The sequence below is a fragment of the Lycium barbarum genome, chromosome 12 (assembly GCF_019175385.1).
Source record: "Lycium barbarum isolate Lr01 chromosome 12, ASM1917538v2, whole genome shotgun sequence".
In the NCBI taxonomy this organism is placed as follows: Eukaryota; Viridiplantae; Streptophyta; class Magnoliopsida; order Solanales; family Solanaceae; genus Lycium; species Lycium barbarum.
The window spans coordinates 68650456-68670618 of NC_083348.1; the positions used below are offsets into that span (position 1 = coordinate 68650456).

The 20163-nt window shown below is 35.6% G+C and overlaps 1 protein-coding gene across 1 annotated transcript; it reads right to left on the reverse strand.

Annotated features, from left to right (window-relative positions):
• Nucleotides 1-11023: 11023 nt before the first annotated feature.
• On the reverse strand, nt 11024-11773 carry LOC132624388 (protein MAIN-LIKE 2-like). The gene has a single exon (XM_060339173.1). The coding sequence runs from the start codon at nt 11771-11773 to the stop codon at nt 11024-11026; it is 750 nt and encodes a 249-aa protein (XP_060195156.1).
• Between the last annotated feature and the right edge of the window lie 8390 nt (nt 11774-20163).

Sequence of the window (20163 nt, forward strand, 5' to 3'; positions counted from 1 at the left end):
GAACTCAGTTGTCATTGCATGCATCCTTGAGTAAATCGATTCGAAATACTGAATGAAAATTGGTTTGAAATCTCACATGTATTCTTGATGAATGGCCATTCATTTAATCGTCAGAACTTAATCCTTGATGCCTGTTGTCTGTTTGGCTACACTTATGCTCCAAACATTAATCTTCTATACATCCTTATGAATGTGTATACGAGATATACTTAAGCACACGCATTGTATACACAACCTACCGACCTGTTGAATTTGTATTTTTACATATTCGTTGATTAGATACTAATCCCTTTCCTTTTTTCATTTTTTTTATGCATGACCATCACGTATGAGTCCGAAGGACTCGTTCTGCTCCGCATTCGGTTTGGGCTAAGGCCCAACGTGAATCTCCTCTCCGTATCAACCCAACAGCAGTCCAGAAAAGGGAGACTGCTGGGCCGAAACCCAACAGTGGCCCAGTGATAAGCAGCAGCGGCCCAGCAAAAATAAGAGCTGCTGGGCCGAAGCCCAACAGCGAACAAGGCCCAACAGTCCCAAAATGGCTGGGCCCATTTGATTCCCTCTTTTTTATTTTCATTTTTGTTTGATTTGTATTATGTGACTAACATTTTACTTTGTCTTATTCTTGCTGATTTAGATGAACTTAGTGAGTTAATTCTAACATATTGGGTAGTAAATTTAGGAGAAAATTCATAAATCAATCTCCCATAAGTTTCATCTTTCTTCTTTTATATTGACGGTACCCATAATATTTATCCCTAGGATAATTAGTGGCATAAATTCACTTTGAGTTGAGGGAATCACATTTTATTCTTATTACACTACTTCCAAAACATCACCAATGTGCAGAAAATGTAAATTCAGGCATATTTTAAATAATCCTTCAAAGTTTGAGTCAATCATGATGTCCTTAATTAAGCATAGTTATTAAAATAAAAGGAGAAAGAAAACTCGCATCTTGTCTATATTCTTAAATTGCAAAATCAATTAATATTTCGCCACTTGAGTTGTTTCAAATATTTAGTTAAACATTGCATAAACTCACGTTTCCTTCTACTTATATATTTCATGCAAATTTTATTTTAAACAGCATTATTATTTAAAGTATTTGCAACATTGATAAGTTTATTTTAAATGGCATTGTGAAGTTCCTTTTATGCAAATTATCATATTTTTCTACAAATTTCATTCTAAATAGCATTTTATCTAAAGCCTTAATGATATTTATAGATTCTATAGCATTTGAAATCCCCTTCAATACTAATTATTATATTATTCTATAAATTTCATTAGCACGTTTGCCTAAGAGCCTTAGCATATTCATAAACTTTATTTCAAACAGCATCCTAAAATCTCTTTTTATGTGAATTACTAGTCCCATTTTTAAACAACATTATTATTTGAAATCTTTTATAAATGGTGTTTTAAAATCTTCTTTTGCACAAATTGTTATATCTTTTTTTACAAATCTTATTTGCATGAGCCATTTTTCTAAAATTTAAATACTATATCCAACATCGATTAATTAACCTAAGTTTGGCCGGACAACCGTAGTTAACGGATTCTACAGGATGCCTAATCCCTTCCCTTTAGGATAATATAGAACCCTTGCCTAGAATCATATTGGTTAAGCAGACTATTAACGGAGGTTTAGTTAGTTTTACCTTAGTTAATAATCAGGTGTCCTAATTCACCATTAAACTAATTAGGTGGCGACTCCTTAAAACAAAGCAATTTAGGAATCACCAATATGTTGTACTCCGCATCAACCCGGTTAAAATGGGGTATAACAGCTTGGCGACTCCGCTGGGGAATATTCTAGGTTCTAACCATAACAAACTTGGGTTAATAATTAATTTGTTGGATGTTTGGGTTGTTCTCTTTTGTTTTTATTGCCTTGTTTGTTTCTTTTATGATTGCTTTATTATGTGAAATTTTCTATGTAATAATGTGTTACTGCTTTCCTTAACTGGCATTCCGTTCATATTTCTTCCACTCCTGGAAATTCACACTATCACACGTACACGCGAGGTGTGTTTTGCGCACCTGCAAATTTCTTTCATAGAATCCAAATTTTAGGAGAGTTGGCGTATGCGCGGGGTGCCCGAGTAACGGGGACCGCGTAGCCTTCTCACTCGAGTAGTCCGCTCGAGAACCTTGTGTCATAGGAAGCCAACTCTTAGTCTGCCTAAGATAGAGCTAAACCAACACCCTTTATTAGGAGCATGCATTTCATGACCTAGGAGGTTTAATACCCTTGGTGTATTAAATTCGTTAGATGACTTTACCCAAACGTCCAAGCGGGTTCGCAACCCCGAGTGACACCAATCATACTTTATGTGCATGTTTTGAAGGATAATTGTGCCTAAATATTGACTATTTGCCCTAATTAATTAAACTTTAAGAGGGAGGGCATGACTAATATTTCTATGACAGGTATGGATTTGCATTGGAGTACAACGAATGACGAAGATCAAAGACAGCACAAATGGAGCTAGAAGTTAGACATAGGAAACTGTATTTACTTTACTTAAATTAGGAAACACTTTATGTTGTATTCATTTAACATGTAATAAATATTGCATTCTCTTGTACTTTATTTGAGAAATAGAATCCGTTTAATTAATCAAAGCAACAGGATGACATATTATGGCACACTTTACCCTTCAAACAACGATAGGCCTACCTCTGGCACAAAGAGGTCACATGCATATTAGGACGCGTTATTGTTTGATATACTTGTTTGACAACTTGTTTGACTTTATTTGATGAATTATTTGCTACATGTCTTACTTGACTTTACATGTTCATGACTTTACCTAGATATGTTCATGAGACTAACATCGTTTATACCTTATGTTTCGTTTATCTTATTCCCCAAAGAGAGTTGATTCGTGTTGACATTCGATGGCCGACCATCCTTACATCACAAGGTCAAAGACGTCGTCGTTACCTGAACGTAGTTGGGCTGTTCAAGGAAATGAAATTACTATGTCCGATCCGGCCGCAGTTATTTCAACTGGTATGGAAAATATCGTGATCTCTAGCAATCCACCCGAGATTCCCGAACATGGAACTACTATTCAACGGGATGAACATATTGCCCGCCTGACTAAAGAGATTGAGGATCTACGCAGAGAACTGAATCAGGTTAGAAACATGACCAACTTATCCATTACACTCCAAAATCCACCTCCTGAACCTAAGAGTGTCGCACCAAACCCGCCTCATTTTCCATCACTTGAACCTTTAGTTCCAGAACATTTTCCTCCACAAAACAATGCACCTGCCAACAACAACTTACCTCCAATCACCTCCGCAAATCCACCAAATCCATCGCCCATCTACACCCCTCCACAGAATCAATCACCCACCTACACTACCTATGCTACTCCTGATCCACCACCCGTCAACCCACCAAATCAATCACTAGGTAATACTCCTTACATTGCTTTACCCACCAACACTAACCCACCACCTACAATTACTCCTCTAAACCCACCAAACCAAGTCCTTACATACTTTGGCCATCCACAACAACCTTTCTACCCTTACCATTACGTTGAACCCTATCAAGCTCCACTATTCCCTTACCCTGTCTATAGTACTCAACCAAATTACTACCAACCCCGAGCACCTCAATATCAAAACTTACGTCCATACCAATTTGCCCAAATTTCCACCCACCGAAATCGACCACATACCACACATAGAGCCCGTCCAAACCCTGTCATAAAAAACACCCGTGATTACACTCAGTTCGCTGAACCTTTGTCTCAGCTATTTGAAAGACTGAAAGCGGAAGGCGTGGTACAACCTATTGAAGGGAAAATTCTCAATCCTATCCCAAAATGGTTTGATAGTTCCAAGCATTGCGCATATCATTCTGGAGTTCCTGGGCATGCCACTGAGGATTGCTATGGCTTCAAAAGCAAAATCGAAGCCTTGATTAAGGAAGGAACAATCCAGCTCACTGGAGCTCGACCCGATATGGATCGCCATCCCTTTTCCTACTCACGAAAACGCCAACGTGAACATGATAATTATCAAAAAGTTAAGAATCAGAAGGAGGCTGTTACGCCAATTGGAAAAGATGGAGAGAGGCGTGTCATCAACGTTCGTTGCGCCTGTGGGGATGATTCGAAAACAAGTGCCAGTGAAGATGGCTGCAACAACTACTGAGACACCAACCATCCAGGGTACAGAACCAGGAGAGACTCTGAAGAACTGGACTTGTACTCCGTCCCTGATTCGCCAGGAGCCTTGGTGGCATGAACATGTAGTGAACTTGTTTTCTTTTATTGATGCTTGAACCGTACCCAAAATTTTGTTTGTTTTGCTTCACCTTGTGGAAGCTTGAATTGCAAAACTATGAATGCATTTCGGATTTTCCTTAATCATCTATTTTCTACTTTACTTATCAAATCTGCCAACTTTACGATTGTGACATGAACGAATAGACAAATCCTGAGAGAGTAGTAACAAATAAACTAGGGGACAAGACAAGATTCCACTCGAGAAATTGGAATAGCCGATAGGTAACAACATAAGCCTAAAAGCTAGCAATTCAAGAAGAAATCAAAGTACGACACTAGGATAGACAACCTAGTTTTCAACCTTTCCTTTAGTTGTGAACTACGCTTGACCTGATTCCTCGGTGGATACGTAGGCAGCCTACATAGGGACTCGGTCATACTAGGTTAGAATTTTTGCCATTCACATGCGTCTGAACTACGCTGACCTGATTCCCATGGTGGGATACGTAGGCAGCCCACATAGGGTTCGGTTGCTTTATAACAAAAACCCAAAATATCTTATGCGTCCGAACTACGCTGACCTGATTCCCATGGTGGGATACGTAGGCAGCCCACATAGGGTTCGGTTGCTTTATAAAAAAAATCCAAAATATCTTATGTGACACGAACTACGTTCTAACCTGATTCTCATGGTGAGATACGTAGGCAGCCCACATAGGGTTCGGTTGCGCTATAACGGAAAACCCAAAAAATCCTTACACAAGTCACACCTAGATAAAGATCCGACAAACCTTTTACCGTTTATATAATAGAACTATGCTGACCTGATTCCCTTGGTGGGATACGTAGGCAATCCATATCGGGTTCGGTCCTTTTATTAGAAAACTTCAGACCATTTAATGTTTCACGAACTACGTTCTGACCTGATTCCTTGGTGGATACGTAGGCAACCTATACAAGGTTCGGTCACAACATAGCATAGGTTTAGTATACCCTCCAGAATCAAAACTGGGGCATATTTTGGAAGATTGGACGGGAGAAAGTTGGACATCGACACTATTAAGGCTACTAAACAAGAATAGTACACACAAATGACCTTTCAAAGTTCTCGGAAGTGTCGCAATCGAAAATTAGCAGGAATATCTTACAACTTGTATACATATATTTTCATATATATCTTTCCTTACGTACATACACTTACGTATATATATATATATATATATATATATATATATATATATATATATATATATTTTCTTCAAATGGAAGACTTTCTTTCAATTGTTTCACTACTGTTCATCTACCGAGGCTTTAAACGGAGGCCGCAAGATCCAAACAAACAGGATGAATGGGGCGCCAACAAAGTCAAGCTTCGAGTCAACACGAATCAACTTCCCCCCTCCCAAACTAAGAATTTTTCTTTGAATGCAGGAACTTAAAATCGCGAGATCAACAATCAAGTCTATCAATCAGGGCCATTGTGGCCTCGCCTCAAAAGCCATGCGGCTTTGCTTTCAGTCTTATCTTTTAATTTATTATTTTATCAAAATAATTCTATAACTTTATACACCTGTTTTTGAAGGTTGACGAGATTAAAGACGAATCAAATCAGGATTACGTGCCATCAATTCAGCTTGTCACGATACCGTCAGACTACAAATTCTAGAGCTTCTTGTGTCCTTCTTTTACGGGTTATCTGGCATTGAACATTGTTTTTGCTGCGAATCTGCATTAAGGACGAGATACAATGGCAAAAAGATTTGAGTCATTCAACACCGGTGTGGGGTTGGTGCAAGCGCAAAATGAGGATAGCGAGAAGAATGTAGTACAAAGAAGCGTATTGGTCAATTTGGGAAATACCCTCAGCCTTCTTCCTAACACAAGTTCAGCTTCCAGCTCTACCCAAAACATTTCCTTCACTATTTCTCCTCACCCAGCTCCTACAAACCTACCGCCAAGATACTCTATTAAACCAGAAACTTTGCAAGTCACATTGATACCTAATGTCCAAAAGCCTGCACTTGCAGCGCCCTTCACAGAAAACCAGCAAAATCAGCTAGCGGTATACCCACACAAGAGATTGAGAAATGAAATGAATACAATCAATCAGAATAACTCGAATAGAGAGCTTCACAATTTAAGGAGAATTATCGAAGAAGAGATGCAGGCAAGAAATGTCCAAAGTTTAAGATATGAAAGTTTGTCTATGCTTCCGAATGTTGATTTGCCGCCAGGATTCAAAGTGCCAAAATTCAACACCTTTAATGGCAGAGGAAATCCTGTTACGCACTTGAAAGACTATTGTAGCAGATTAATGGGAATTGGACAAGATGAAGCCATAAGAATGAAATTGTTCATTCAGAGCTTATCAGGGTTGGCGTTAGATTGGTACACGGAACAAGACTTTCGCAAATGGTACACATGGGAGGACATGGCCCGCGACTTTGTAGAACATTTCAAATTTAACATCGGGGTTAGTCCAAATCTGTATGATATGCTTGAGATAGAAAGAATGCCACATGAGTCTTTTCATGAATATGCCATCCGGTGGAGATTGGAAGCTTCAAAAATACACCCTCCGTTGCCCGAGAATGAGTTGATTTCAACTTTCATCCAAATGCAAAAGGGCATATATTATGAAAAGTTGTTATGTGCGCGGTTACGCGACTTTTCTGATTTAATTCAAGTTGGAAAGCAAGTAGAAGCGGGCATTCGAGCAGGAAAAATTGTTGACACTTCATCAGTACAAAAAACTTTTCAAGCCGAGACATTCAACAACTTGCAAGGCAAAAACAGAGAGACCGACTCAACTGTCAGGTCCACACGTCAGCCGCAATCACGGCAGAACCATCAATGTTCGCGTGATCATGTATACCCTCATCAACGAGGCTTTCAAGACCAACCCGATCAAGCACAGTCTAGCTTACGACAGTCAGAGCACGCAAAATTCCGCACTTTTACTCCTCTTGAAGAGTCATTAACCAGCATATTTGAGAAAATGAAAGCCAAGGGACTCCTGAAGCCAAAGAAAGGATGGATCCCTAAAAGCCTACCGCCAGATTTTGATTGGTCCAAGAGTTGTGCTTACCACTCTAATATTCCAGGTCATGACACAGAAAATTGTCCGGCTCTTAAGCATAAGATCCAGAACATGATCGAAAAGGATAAGATAAGTGTGCAACAAAATAAATTGTGCGACAATGATGGCCCTTCAGTTGCAAATGCAATTATTGTTACCGGTGATCTGTCAAAATTGGCACCGAGACATTTGAAAAGGAAGTGTAGAACTAAGTAAGACGATTGAAAGGATCTACCGTCACTAGCATTCTCCACCCATCAGCTTTCCTTCTTGTAATTTTTGCTAAAGCTTGTTATGAACTACTTTCGACCTGATTCCTTCGGGATAAGTAGGCAGTCCATTCTCGGACACGGTCTTAAAATAGTGAAAATTCCATCTTCCCCATAAAGCAACACTGGGGCGGCTTTGCAAATGGCCTATCATTATTCGATAAAAGCATGAATCGAAATCTCGAGCAATGTATTAGCGTCACCAGATTGTTGCCATGACATCACCTCGAGAAATGCAGATTCAACGCCAAAGCTTTGGTGTTCAATGCAAGGCAACCATTTTATTTTACACTGACAAATTTTCTTTGAGTAACGCAGGGGCATATTTTAGCTATTTTTGAAGGATATCGCACAGTATCAAGTCGGCAATTGCAAGATTCGGATAGAGCAAAGGGCAAAGTCAACTTAATACTGATTAAATTTGAAACTTACAAATTTCTTTGAGTGCAGGAACTTTTAGATGCAAATTTTGGCAGGGTAGAAGGTCCCCAAATCTTCGGCATTACGTCATGAATATTTGCTGCTGCAAATTACGCACTGCGTCAAACTCGTCTCACCGCATACAAATAAAGCATCGCAAAAGCTCCTCGCTCCACACTAATTTTAGTAATCATAAACCAAGCACTGCATTTAGGCTCGTCCGCCTTTAATAGGACATTTTTAGGCTCGTCCGCCTTTAATAGGACATTTTAGGCTCGTCCGCCTCTAATAGGACATTTTAGGTTCGTCCGCCTTTAAAAGGACATTTTGGGCTGTGCACCGCCCCTTTGAAATTTTAGCATAAGATCGAGCACCGTCTTCTAGCTCAATTTTATTCTGCCTTGTAATTTGAACTGCGTTTGACCTGATTCCCTTAGTGGGATACATAGGCAGCCTATGTCAGGCTCGGTCTCGTCATTCGCAAAAGCAACATCCTCTTATGCGAGTAACTGGGACAATTTTTTAAGGGCATCATCACAAGCGACATCGAGGAACATGAAAGAGAATATGGCCAACAGCGTCATCAGGCAAAAAGAAGACTTGGGAGAAAGGACGCTCGCTTTGTTTCACGGTTCCCAAGTTGCGGAAGCCAAAATATATAATGTTCGCAGCCTTGCAAGAATTGCACGTCAAACGGTTTGATCTTTCTTATGCCTCTCGAGTATCAATAATTTGCGAGATTCGCGACAAATTAATGCTTGAGTCTTGCAAATGAGTTTTCAAACATGTCGATGCACAAACATTTCCTATTGCTTTCAAATGCCTTGCATAAATGCTTTCAAATACAATGCGCATGCACTATTGCTTTAAATACCCCGCACTGCACTACTGTTTTCAAAATGCCCCGCACTGCAAAAGCAACCGCACCTGCATTACATTATTACTTTCAAATGCCCTGCAAAGGCACATCATCATTGTTCGCAAAAGCACCTCATTTAGGCCCGTCCGCCTTTAATAGGACATTTAGGCCCGTCCGCCTTTAATAGGACATTTAGGCCCGTCCGCCTTTAAGAAGACATTTAGGCCCGTCCGCCTTTAATAGGTCATTTAGGCCCGTCCGCCTTTAATAGGATATTTAGGCCCGCCCGCCTTTAATAGGACATTTTAGGCTTGTTCGCCTTTAATTGAACATTTTAGGCTAGTCCGCCTTTAATAGGGCAGTTTAGGCTCGTCTGCCTTTAATAGGATATTTAGGCTCGTCTACCTTTAATAGGACTTTTAAGCTCGTCCGCCTTTAATAGGACACTTTAGGTTTGTTCGCCTTTAATTGAACATTTTAGGCTAGTCCGCCTTTAATAGGGCAGTTTAGACTAATCCGCCTTTAATAGGACATTTTGGGTTGCGCACCGCCCTTTGAAAATTTCTGCATAAGGCTGTGCCCCGCCTTTCATATGATGCATGGACTGCGCACCGCCCTTTGCATCGCTCTCATGTATTGCTTGGGCTGCGCACCGCCCTTTGAAAATTTCTGCATAAGGCTGTGCTAAGGCCCAACGTGAATCTCCTCTCCGTATCAACCCAACAGCAGTCCAGAAAAGGGAGACTGCTGGGCCGAAACCCAGCAGTGGCCCAGTGATAAGCAGCAGCGGCCCAGCAAAAATAAGAGCTGCTGGGCCGAAGCCCAACAGCGAACAAGGCCCAACAGTCCCAAAATGGCTGGGCCCATTTGATTCCCTCTTTTTTATTTTCATTTTTGTTTGATTTGTATTATGTGACTAACATTTTACTTTGTCTTATTCTTGCTGATTTAGATGAACTTAGTGAGTTAATTCTAACATATTGGGTAGTAAATTTAGGAGAAAATTCATAAATCAATCTCCCATAAGTTTCATCTTTCTTCTTTTATATTGACGGTACCCATAATATTTATCCCTAGGATAATTAGTGGCATAAATTCACTTTGAGTTGAGGGAATCACATTTTATTCTTATTACACTACTTCCAAAACATCACCAATGTGCAGAAAATGTAAATTCAGGCATATTTTAAATAATCCTTCAAAGTTTGAGTCAATCATGATGTCCTTAATTAAGCATAGTTATTAAAATAAAAGGAGAAAGAAAACTCGCATCTTGTCTATATTCTTAAATTGCAAAATCAATTAATATTTCGCCACTTGAGTTGTTTCAAATATTTAGTTAAACATTGCATAAACTCACGTTTCCTTCTACTTATATATTTCATGCAAATTTTATTTTAAACAGCATTATTATTTAAAGTATTTGCAACATTTATAAGTTTATTTTAAATGGCATTGTGAAGTTCCTTTTATGCAAATTATCATATTTTTCTACAAATTTCATTCTAAATAGCATTTTATCTAAAGCCTTAATGATATTTATAGATTCTATAGCATTTGAAATCCCCTTCAATACTAATTATTATATTATTCTATAAATTTCATTAGCACGTTTGCCTAAGAGCCTTAGCATATTCATAAACTTTATTTCAAACAGCATCCTAAAATCTCTTTTTATGTGAATTACTAGTCCCATTTTTAAACAACATTATTATTTGAAATCTTTTATAAATGGTGTTTTAAAATCTTCTTTTGCACAAATTGTTATATCTTTTTTTACAAATCTTATTTGCATGAGCCATTTTTCTAAAATTTAAATACTATATCCAACATCGATTAATTAACCTAAGTTTGGCCGGACAACCGTAGTTAACGGATTCTACAGGATGCCTAATCCCTTCCCTTTAGGATAATATAGAACCCTTGCCTAGAATCATATTGGTTAAGCAGACTATTAACGGAGGTTTAGTTAGTTTTACCTTAGTTAATAATCAGGTGTCCTAATTCACCATTAAACTAATTAGGTGGCGACTCCTTAAAACAAAGCAATTTAGGAATCACCAATATGTTGTACTCCGCATCAACCCGGTTAAAATGGGGTATAACAGCTTGGCGACTCCGCTGGGGAATATTCTAGGTTCTAACCATAACAAACTTGGGTTAATAATGCTGCTGCTCCCCAAGCTTTCCCGCCTATTGCATCAAGGTCTATTATGTCAAGCAAAAAGTGTAAACAAAACTTTGAACCAGTATTATCAGGGAATATATTGCCACCAATCAACCAAAGCAGGTACAACCTGACTCTCTTTTGTACCTCAGCCTCATCAGTGTGTTCATCAATAATATCATTATTGGCAATCAAGGTTTCCAAATGATTAGATAATTGTGTTATTACCAACAAGCTATTACCTATAATTGCTTCTTCTCCGAGCAACCAACCAGTAAGGTCGTACATCAATTCCTGCCACCTTGATTTAGTTATATTTTTAACATTTCTCTGCACCAACGGGTGGCCATCCACGGGAATGCCATATAACACCTCGACATCCTGCAGTGTGATGGTACATTCGCCAGTCTGCATATGAAATGTATGCGTCTCTAGACGCCATCTCTCAATAAGTGCAGTGATGATTCCTTCATCATACTGCACATTACCTACTGCTAAAACTCCCCCAAATCCACACCTCTCAAAGTAATTAAGGATGCGATTATGTAAAGGGTATTGCCTCACGTGATTCCAGAATTCATGATCCGCACGACGTATAGTTAAACACGCGTTATTTCCAATCAATTTTCCATCCCACACAGCCTGGGATCGATGCTCATGCTGGAGTATTAATAAATCATAGTTTTCTGGACCTGGATGTACAGTGACTTTGGGGCGATCCATATCTATAACATTGCAACACCGAGCCACTGCTGTTAGAATAATGGACAACACCTTACATAATTGTTTACTATATATTCAATAGGAAAGTCAATAAAGGTCAAACTATAAGATATATTATCACGTGAGAAAAGAAGAAAAAAAAATAAGAATACAACTGTAAAAAAATAATTGCAGTTCCCTATGTGGTGAACGAAATGTAATTAAACTTTTGGTTAAGCTCATAATTAATTGCCATAATAGTATTCATCTTACATATAACTACTTCTTTTCTATTTAAAACAAAGCATATGAATGGAGAGGGGATGCAAGGAAAATATATATATTTTTTTTTAACGGATCGGAATAGTATTTCGTCAGTTATCCAACGAAATACCCATTTTGGTATTAAAAAAAAAAGGACATGTTATTTTTGTCTATTAGCTTCAAAAACAACTTCAACTTCCTCACAGTTTCTTGATCTTATACTTTTAATTTAAAAATTAAAGATTCTTCATGCTTATCAACAGAAAATAATCTCCAACGACTAGCCACAATTTGAACATAGAAAATGACCCAACAAATGATACAAATATCTTTATGTTATATTTAACAATCTTACTTTCCTCACAATTTCTTCATCTTTTTTTTAACTGTTGTTCTATGAAAATGACTAACTAAAAGAACATTTTATAATATAAATTTATACCTTTTTTAATCAGTAGCTTCAACGATTTTTTTAGTATTTTAATTGTAGTTCGTTGACCAATAAACTCTACTAGCTTTTATACTAACATTTTTTACAAGCTTTTTTTAATTGAAGCAACGACTGAAATTACCAACTATTGATTAATTAAACTTGTAACTTTTGTTTTCTTTGTTATAGTCTACTACACTAAGTATAAGATATAAATAAATCAAAAAAATAAATGTGAACTAATTTATAATGACTAAATCAAAAAATATATGTAAAATCTTATAAAATTAATAAATTACCTCAATTTGAAGAAGATTATGGAGCAAAAGTTGAGGAATCCTTGTGATAGGATTAGTAGAAAAAGAAGAAAAGAATGAAGAACGGAAGAATAGAAAGAATGGAGGTAGAGGAAGAACGGAAAATGGAGAAGGGAGAATGGAGAATGGAGAAGGAAAAATGGAGAATGGAGAGTGTAAGCTAAAATAATATAGGGTAAAAGTGGGGAGCAGAAAAAGGACATATGAACGAAATAAAAAAAAAAAATCCTATTTCGTTGGAATATAAACGAAATACCAAAAAAAAAATCCTATTTCGTTTTTATATAAACGAAATACAATAAAAATATATTATATTTTCCAATTTCGTTTTTATATAAACAAAATATAAAAAAAATTTATCCTATTTCATTCATGTATCAACGAAATACAAAAAAAATAAATATATATATATATTTTCCAATTTCGTTTTTATATGAACGAAATAAAAATAATTATTTTCATATTTCGTTTTTTAATAAACGAAATACAAAAAAAAAAAATACTATTTCGTAGATATACCAACAAAATGAAAAAAAAAAAAAAATATATATATATATATATATATATATTTTCCAATTTCGTTTTTATATGAACGAAATTAAATTTTTTTTTATCCTATTTCGTTTTTTAATACACTAAATGCAAAAAATATATATATAATTTCCTATTTCATTTTTTTATTCACGAAATACAAAAAACAAAAACCTATTTCGTGAATTAATTCACGAAATGCAAAAAAAAAAAAAAAACCCTATTTCGTGAATTAATTCACGAAATGCAAAAAAAAAATCAGTTTCGTTAATATTCACGAAATAAAATAAAAAAACAAAAAACACCTATTTCGTTAATTAATTCACGAAATGCAAAAAAAAAAAAAAAAAAAGACAAATCAGTTTCGTTAATATTCACGAAATAAAAAAAAAATAGGCTTTACCTATTTCGTTGATTAGTTCACGAAATGCAAAAAAAAAAAAAAAAAAAATTGTTGCATTTCGCTACACTTGTAGCGAAATGCAAGTAAATAATCCGGCCATGAATAGTGTTGTGTGGGTATTTCGTTGGATAACCAACGAAATACCCATTGTGGAAAAAAAAGGGAGCCTATTTTGGGTTAATGGCTGCAAAAATAAGTCATTTTGGCTCCGGACTCAACGCAAACACCTGAAAGTTCATGTAGAAAACTCACAAAAAAGTGATGTTTGTGGTGTGTGTTTTTACCATTATCTCATTTTATTTAGGTGCCTATGTTTCGATTTTTTTTTGTAGAAAAGAGTATAAAGATTAAGAGTATATATATAAAAAAAAGAGGAGGAAAAATGAGTGGGTATCTGCCTTTAAACAAAAATATTAATTAGAACAGTGTAAATTGCAATTATATTTAAACTGAGATTGAATTCTGATTCATGTGCCACGCATTTTCAGGCTAGTCACATTGGTTGTCATGTGGAGAGTGTTATATAATTCTGATTAAACCCAAGTTGTTAAGGACAGCAGAATATTGACTTTGGATTCGGTGTTTCCTAAGGTAGGGATACACTTATTTAAATATAAGAAACATTATTAGAGATCACGTTAGTGTGATTTGGTCTTCTTAATTTGAAGTGTTTTCAATTGCATATACAATTGTGACAGTTAATTGATTATGATGTTGCAAACTGCGTAATTAGTGGTTACAATCGATTTGCATCAATTGTTAGTTTCCATTATTATTGTTGATCAGTTTGTAATGATACTTGTTCCGTTCGTCCGTGGTGCTATCTATATCTACTTTCAGAATGTCTCACACAATCACAATCCGAAGTTATACTGACGCATTTACTTAACAGCAGCAATATTTTGAGATTTTATCCATAATAAATGGCTAAGCAAGAAAAGATATTTGGCATTCTATAAATATTTCTTTCCTAATTTCATCGCAATTTTTCAAGAAAATTAGCCCGGATGAGCAGTTAACGTATCGCTTGTCAATATTTAGCCTATTTGAAAGGTAATTGAGAAAACCAACTTTGTAAAGTTATAATAGGATCTGAATAAAAATACTCCTAGCTAAAATACAGAACAATTCCATCACATGATATCGAAATTTGAAACTTTTATAATTTATAAATGAAACTCCAGCACAATGTGTTGGAGTTGAAAATTTTGTTAGACTTGCAAATTTCATGCATTCGATTGATGGATTTAAAATCTTTATCGGTTTGAACTCCAGGAACGAATCATGAAATTCAAATCACAATCCATGTGTTAAAATTTGCTGGAGTTTCAAACTCTAAGAACGATTCGTGGAGTTTCAAACTCCAAGAACGATTCATGGAATTCAAACTTTCTTAATCCAAATGTGAGGATGTGCTAAAAGATTCATTTTTTAACTAAGAATATATTTGTCAAAATTTTGTTGGCATTTTTTCGAACTTTTATCAGGTCTTTTAGTTGAATTTATGCCTCATATATTTGTGATAAATGATTAGTTGTGTCTGTCAATGATGTATTTTTAGGTTCTGAAATTATGAGAGAGTTTAAAGATTGAAAGGCATCAAACAATCGCAAAAGGACATTAAATCTGAGCCAAACATGAAGAAAAATTAAAGGAGCAAAAATGATCCTACGTCCAAAGATGCGACCTGACGGTTAATGAAGTAATATGAGAATCATGAGGTCTCAGGTGTAACTTCTAGTGGAGACAAAGCATTGGGTAATTTCTTCTCATATGTCCAAGCCTTGGTGAACGGAGTTACCGATACCTGTGCTGATAGGAGTTAGCAGCTACTCCATTGAATTAATCTAGGTGCGCTTAAGCTAGGGCTGTGTATCGGGTGGTTCGGTTCAGGTTTGAAAGTTATCGGTTATCAGTTTGTAGACATGTTAAATCGTTAAATAACCATTAAGGTATTGATTACTGGGTTATCGGTTATTGATCGTTATCGGTTCAACCGTTAAGATTTCACACAAAAAATATTCAAGAAGAAAGAACCCATAAAAAATGGCTTTACCTACAGCTACACAACAAAAACAAAAACAATAGCACAAAACTTAATTACAGACAATTAACCAACCAAACTAAACTTCCAATTCAGTCAAGCACCTCTACTAATTCTTACTCTTACCATCTTTGATGGCATTGTCTACAACAACTACTTTGAACTTTTTGTGCTCATCAAATTCCTTACTACTACTTTAAATTACTGCAGCACTTTGTACAACAACAACATTACTTGCATTAGCTACTGGCTTGAACATACAAAATGCACCTCATGAAATTGCAGCAACTTTCTCACTAAAAGCTTCACACATGAATTGATAAAAAGATCAGGTCACTTGAGAGTTGAGACTAGAGAGAAAGGAGTAAAACTGAAAGCGCCGTTTATGAAATAGAAGTCAAGTAACCCTAGTCCAACTGTCCAAGTGACTTTATATACGAAAGGGTAAAATTGTAATTAAATAATTAGTTATCGAGTAACCCGATAACAAAAATGGCCAAACCGTGACTCGATCCAATAAGCCAATAACCACAGGGCACCACCTGTTACCCGAATCATTAATCCATTAACCCGAACCATTAACCCAATAATCCATTAACCAGTTCGGGTTATTGGTTTAACCGTTAATATGCACAGCCCTAGCTTAAGATAGTCCTCACAATACGATTATTAAAAAAAAAAGTTATAGATCATGCATAACTACGTAGGGCCTTGCGTAGGCATGCTATTGGAGGATCTTGTTAGAACAAGGATGATAATAATAAAAGAAATCCAAAATAAACTTGCTTGGCTTAGAGGCACGTTAAGACGTTTCTTGAAGATAGTTGGAGTCTCTCCCACGAGCAAACGGAAGAATAAATAACAACTCTATCTTCAGGATTCAACTAAGCCACAACAAGTAGCATTCAAGAAAGTTGCTCTTCTATTCTTGAATTGGTGATTTCACCTTTTGATCAATGTCTCTCTAAAGTTATCAGGGGAAATTATTTTCTTGAAGTGCTTGCCTTTTCCAAAAGAATGAAACACTATTTATAGGATAAAAATTACATAACATAAAAGTTTTCATTAAATAGGATTTAAAATAGGTTCATGAATTTTTCTTAAAATACATGCAACTTTCAAGAATCTAAAACGTAAAATACTAAATGAAGAATGTATCTTCAAATTCACATTCATTTAGTTTGGAAAACTTTTATCAGATGAAATGTTTCAAAATTAATTAAAACATTAACTTAACAATCCCCCCACTTGTTTCAAGAAATTTTGAAAATATTTTTGAGACATTAATCTAGTAATATCCATCAATAATGGTGTCTTTTGGACTTGAACCATTAGCTAGTGAATACATTCTAAATCATTGACTACTTAGTGAATGAATCTTGAATTGAGTAGATCATTAAATGAAGTAGAAAAATTTTCACGCACATTACTATGTTCTGGTGAAAATCGTAATCCTTTGACACCTTATGGCCATGTGTCCTGAATCCTTTAAACTAAGTGCTTTAAGATTTCCTTGTTAAAAATCTTATTGAAGCGGCCTCCACTTCGCACTTAGCGCGGTGAATTCATCAAGAGTAACTTTGCATACTCCGACCAAACAGTCTATGAATTCATTAAGAAAATTTAATCTCATCCTCCTTTACAGCAAAGTGTCCGTAAATCTATCAAGAGTGTTCGTACACACTCCAACCGAAACTGGTTTATAGACTTAATTAAGAGAATATAATCTCATCCTCCTCTGTTGTAGGAATATCGGTAAATCTATCAAGAGTGTTCTTACCAACTCCAACCGAGATCGGTCTTATAGATTTATTAAGAGAAAAGAATCTTAACCTATGCACATTTACTTAGCCTTTCAGGATATGGGAATTTCATTGATGTGCTCCACTATTGTAACTTTGCTTGTTTTTTTTCCTTTGAACCTAATATTGCATCATTAGGTAGGGCTCCCATAAAGTACAATTAATTTTCAACAGGCTTTATTTCCATTCCTTTACGAATTTTCAGCACCAATCATTTTTCTAAAAGCTTAGACAAAAGATCTAGTAAATTGAACTTGGACTTCACATATTGATCGGAAATTATGCCATCCTCCAATAATTTTCTAATGTGATTGTGTTTGAGACAAACTTGCCTTGACCTGCCATTGTAGCAATCACTTGAAGTCTGAAATATAGCAGCTTTATTATCACAATTTATAATCACACAGGATGGCACTGACTTACTCCATAAAGGAATATCTAGCATAACAGTCGAAGCCAATCAATTTCTTCTCAAGTAGAAGGTATATCTATAAATTCTTATTCCATCATCTAGTCATCATCAATACGGGACCAGTTCAATGTACCCACCAAAGATTAAGTGGGGCAAACATAACAAAGTTTATGTCATTAAGTTCATCAAATTGTATTAGACTATGCAGTCTACTATTGGCTTTTGAAATACAGTAAAATGCTTCATACTTTCAATTTTTTAAAAGCTTTCCCATAGTTCGAAACTTAAAAGATCATATTGTTCCCGAGTATAAATGCACCAGATATTTATATATTTTACTCCTCAATTCATGATGAACCTTCGACTTATAACAGAATCAATATCATTTTCTCCTTATCTCAAAATGATCTTATAACTTTTAAGTATAGATATGATATTTACAAATAATATATTCATATCACTGCACAAACTCGAAAGTAAATTTTCATGATTTTTGTACGCAACATATATGTTACTTGTTCAAAAGTTTGTTCAGAACTTTGCCTGTAACGGCATACTCTACTACTTTGTAAATTGTACTTTTGCCTCCTCCGACATAAGTACTTTTTGTTTTGCTTAACATAATGCAGTAACTTTTTTTGGTTAAAAAAAAAATGAAAACCTCCTCTACCTTCATCCAATTTAAATCAAATGCCTGCAACAGTTATTCTAATTAGAGGATTGACACAACTGGGCTAATTTATATTTCTATATAAACCAGAATTTTTGCCTTCTCCGGCATACTTGTTATGAAATTGGTTCAGAACATTGCTGGTAACGGCATACTCTACTCTTTTGTAAATTGAACTTTTGCCTCCTCCGGCATAAGCTTTTTGTTTTGCTGATGATAATGCAGTAACTGTTTTTGGTTAAAAAAATTAAAAAAAAAATGAAAACCTCCTCTACCTTCATCCAATTTAAATCAAATGTCTGCAACAGTTATTCCAATTAGAGGATTGACGAAACTGGACTAATATATACTTCTATATAAACCAGAACATTTGCCTTCTCCGGCATACTTGTTATGAAATTGGTTCAGAACATTGCCGGTAACGGCATACTCTACTCTTTTGTAAATTGAACGTTTGTCTCCTCCGGCATACTTGTTCTAAATTTGTACACAGTTTGCCTTAATTCAAGTTTAAATCGATAAGCATTGCCTCATTTAAATTGAATTTACTATAATTACAATTTCAAGTAAATAAGCATTGTATACTAATTTAATTAAGGTATAAAGTAATTAAAATTAGAACAAAACAATAAATCCAATCAATTCTATTTTGCTGATTAATTTTATCATGCGCAATGTTCAATCTGAGCTGTATGTCATCTGTTTCTTAATAATCAGGTCGTAGAAGATGATTTTTTTTCAAATATTAACAATCTAAACTCAATAAAATCATTAAATTGAGTTGAATTAAGATTTGTACCTTTTACTGATGTTGTAGCAGCAAAATCAATTGAGAAATCTGGCTTGAAACAACGATTTGAATAATTTGAAAAATTGGGAATGAAGTTGGGCTGGGTTAACGATATGAAAGAAGGGAAGGATTTGAGAATAACGATATTTGTTTTTATATGTAACGGTTAGGGGTAGTAATGTCTTTTTACTATGTTGCTTTTGCTCGGAAGGGCAATAATTAAAGACCACCATTTTGAGGGGCAAAATCTAAAGACCAGCCCAAAAGAGGGGCATTCGCGCCAATTGCCCTAATTAAATTGGAATTTTTACAGCCCATAACTACCTCTAAGACTTATTTATTAGTAATAACTACCTTTTTTTTAATTATATTTTGTAGCTTAATTATTTATCAAATTACCATCTATAACTTGTTTTTGTAACTGCAGTATATTTCCCTAAAAATAAGTACCTCTCTCCCACTTACCCACAATCTTTTTTTTTTCCAAATATTTTTCTCTCACCTATCAAATCTATTTTCTCTCTCACCCCTCTTTTTCTCTCCGTTCCATCTCCTAGTCTTTTAAATTGATTTTCTCTCACCTACCAAATTTATTTTCTCCCTCACCCCTCTTTCTCTTTCTGTTGGCGCACACAGAGATTATGGAAGTAGAATTCTCTTCACAAGTAGACTCCAAGACGTGGCTTCACAAGTTAATCGCGATGGCGTTCATCTCCTTCGATTCCTCTCAAAAGAAGAATGTTGGGAA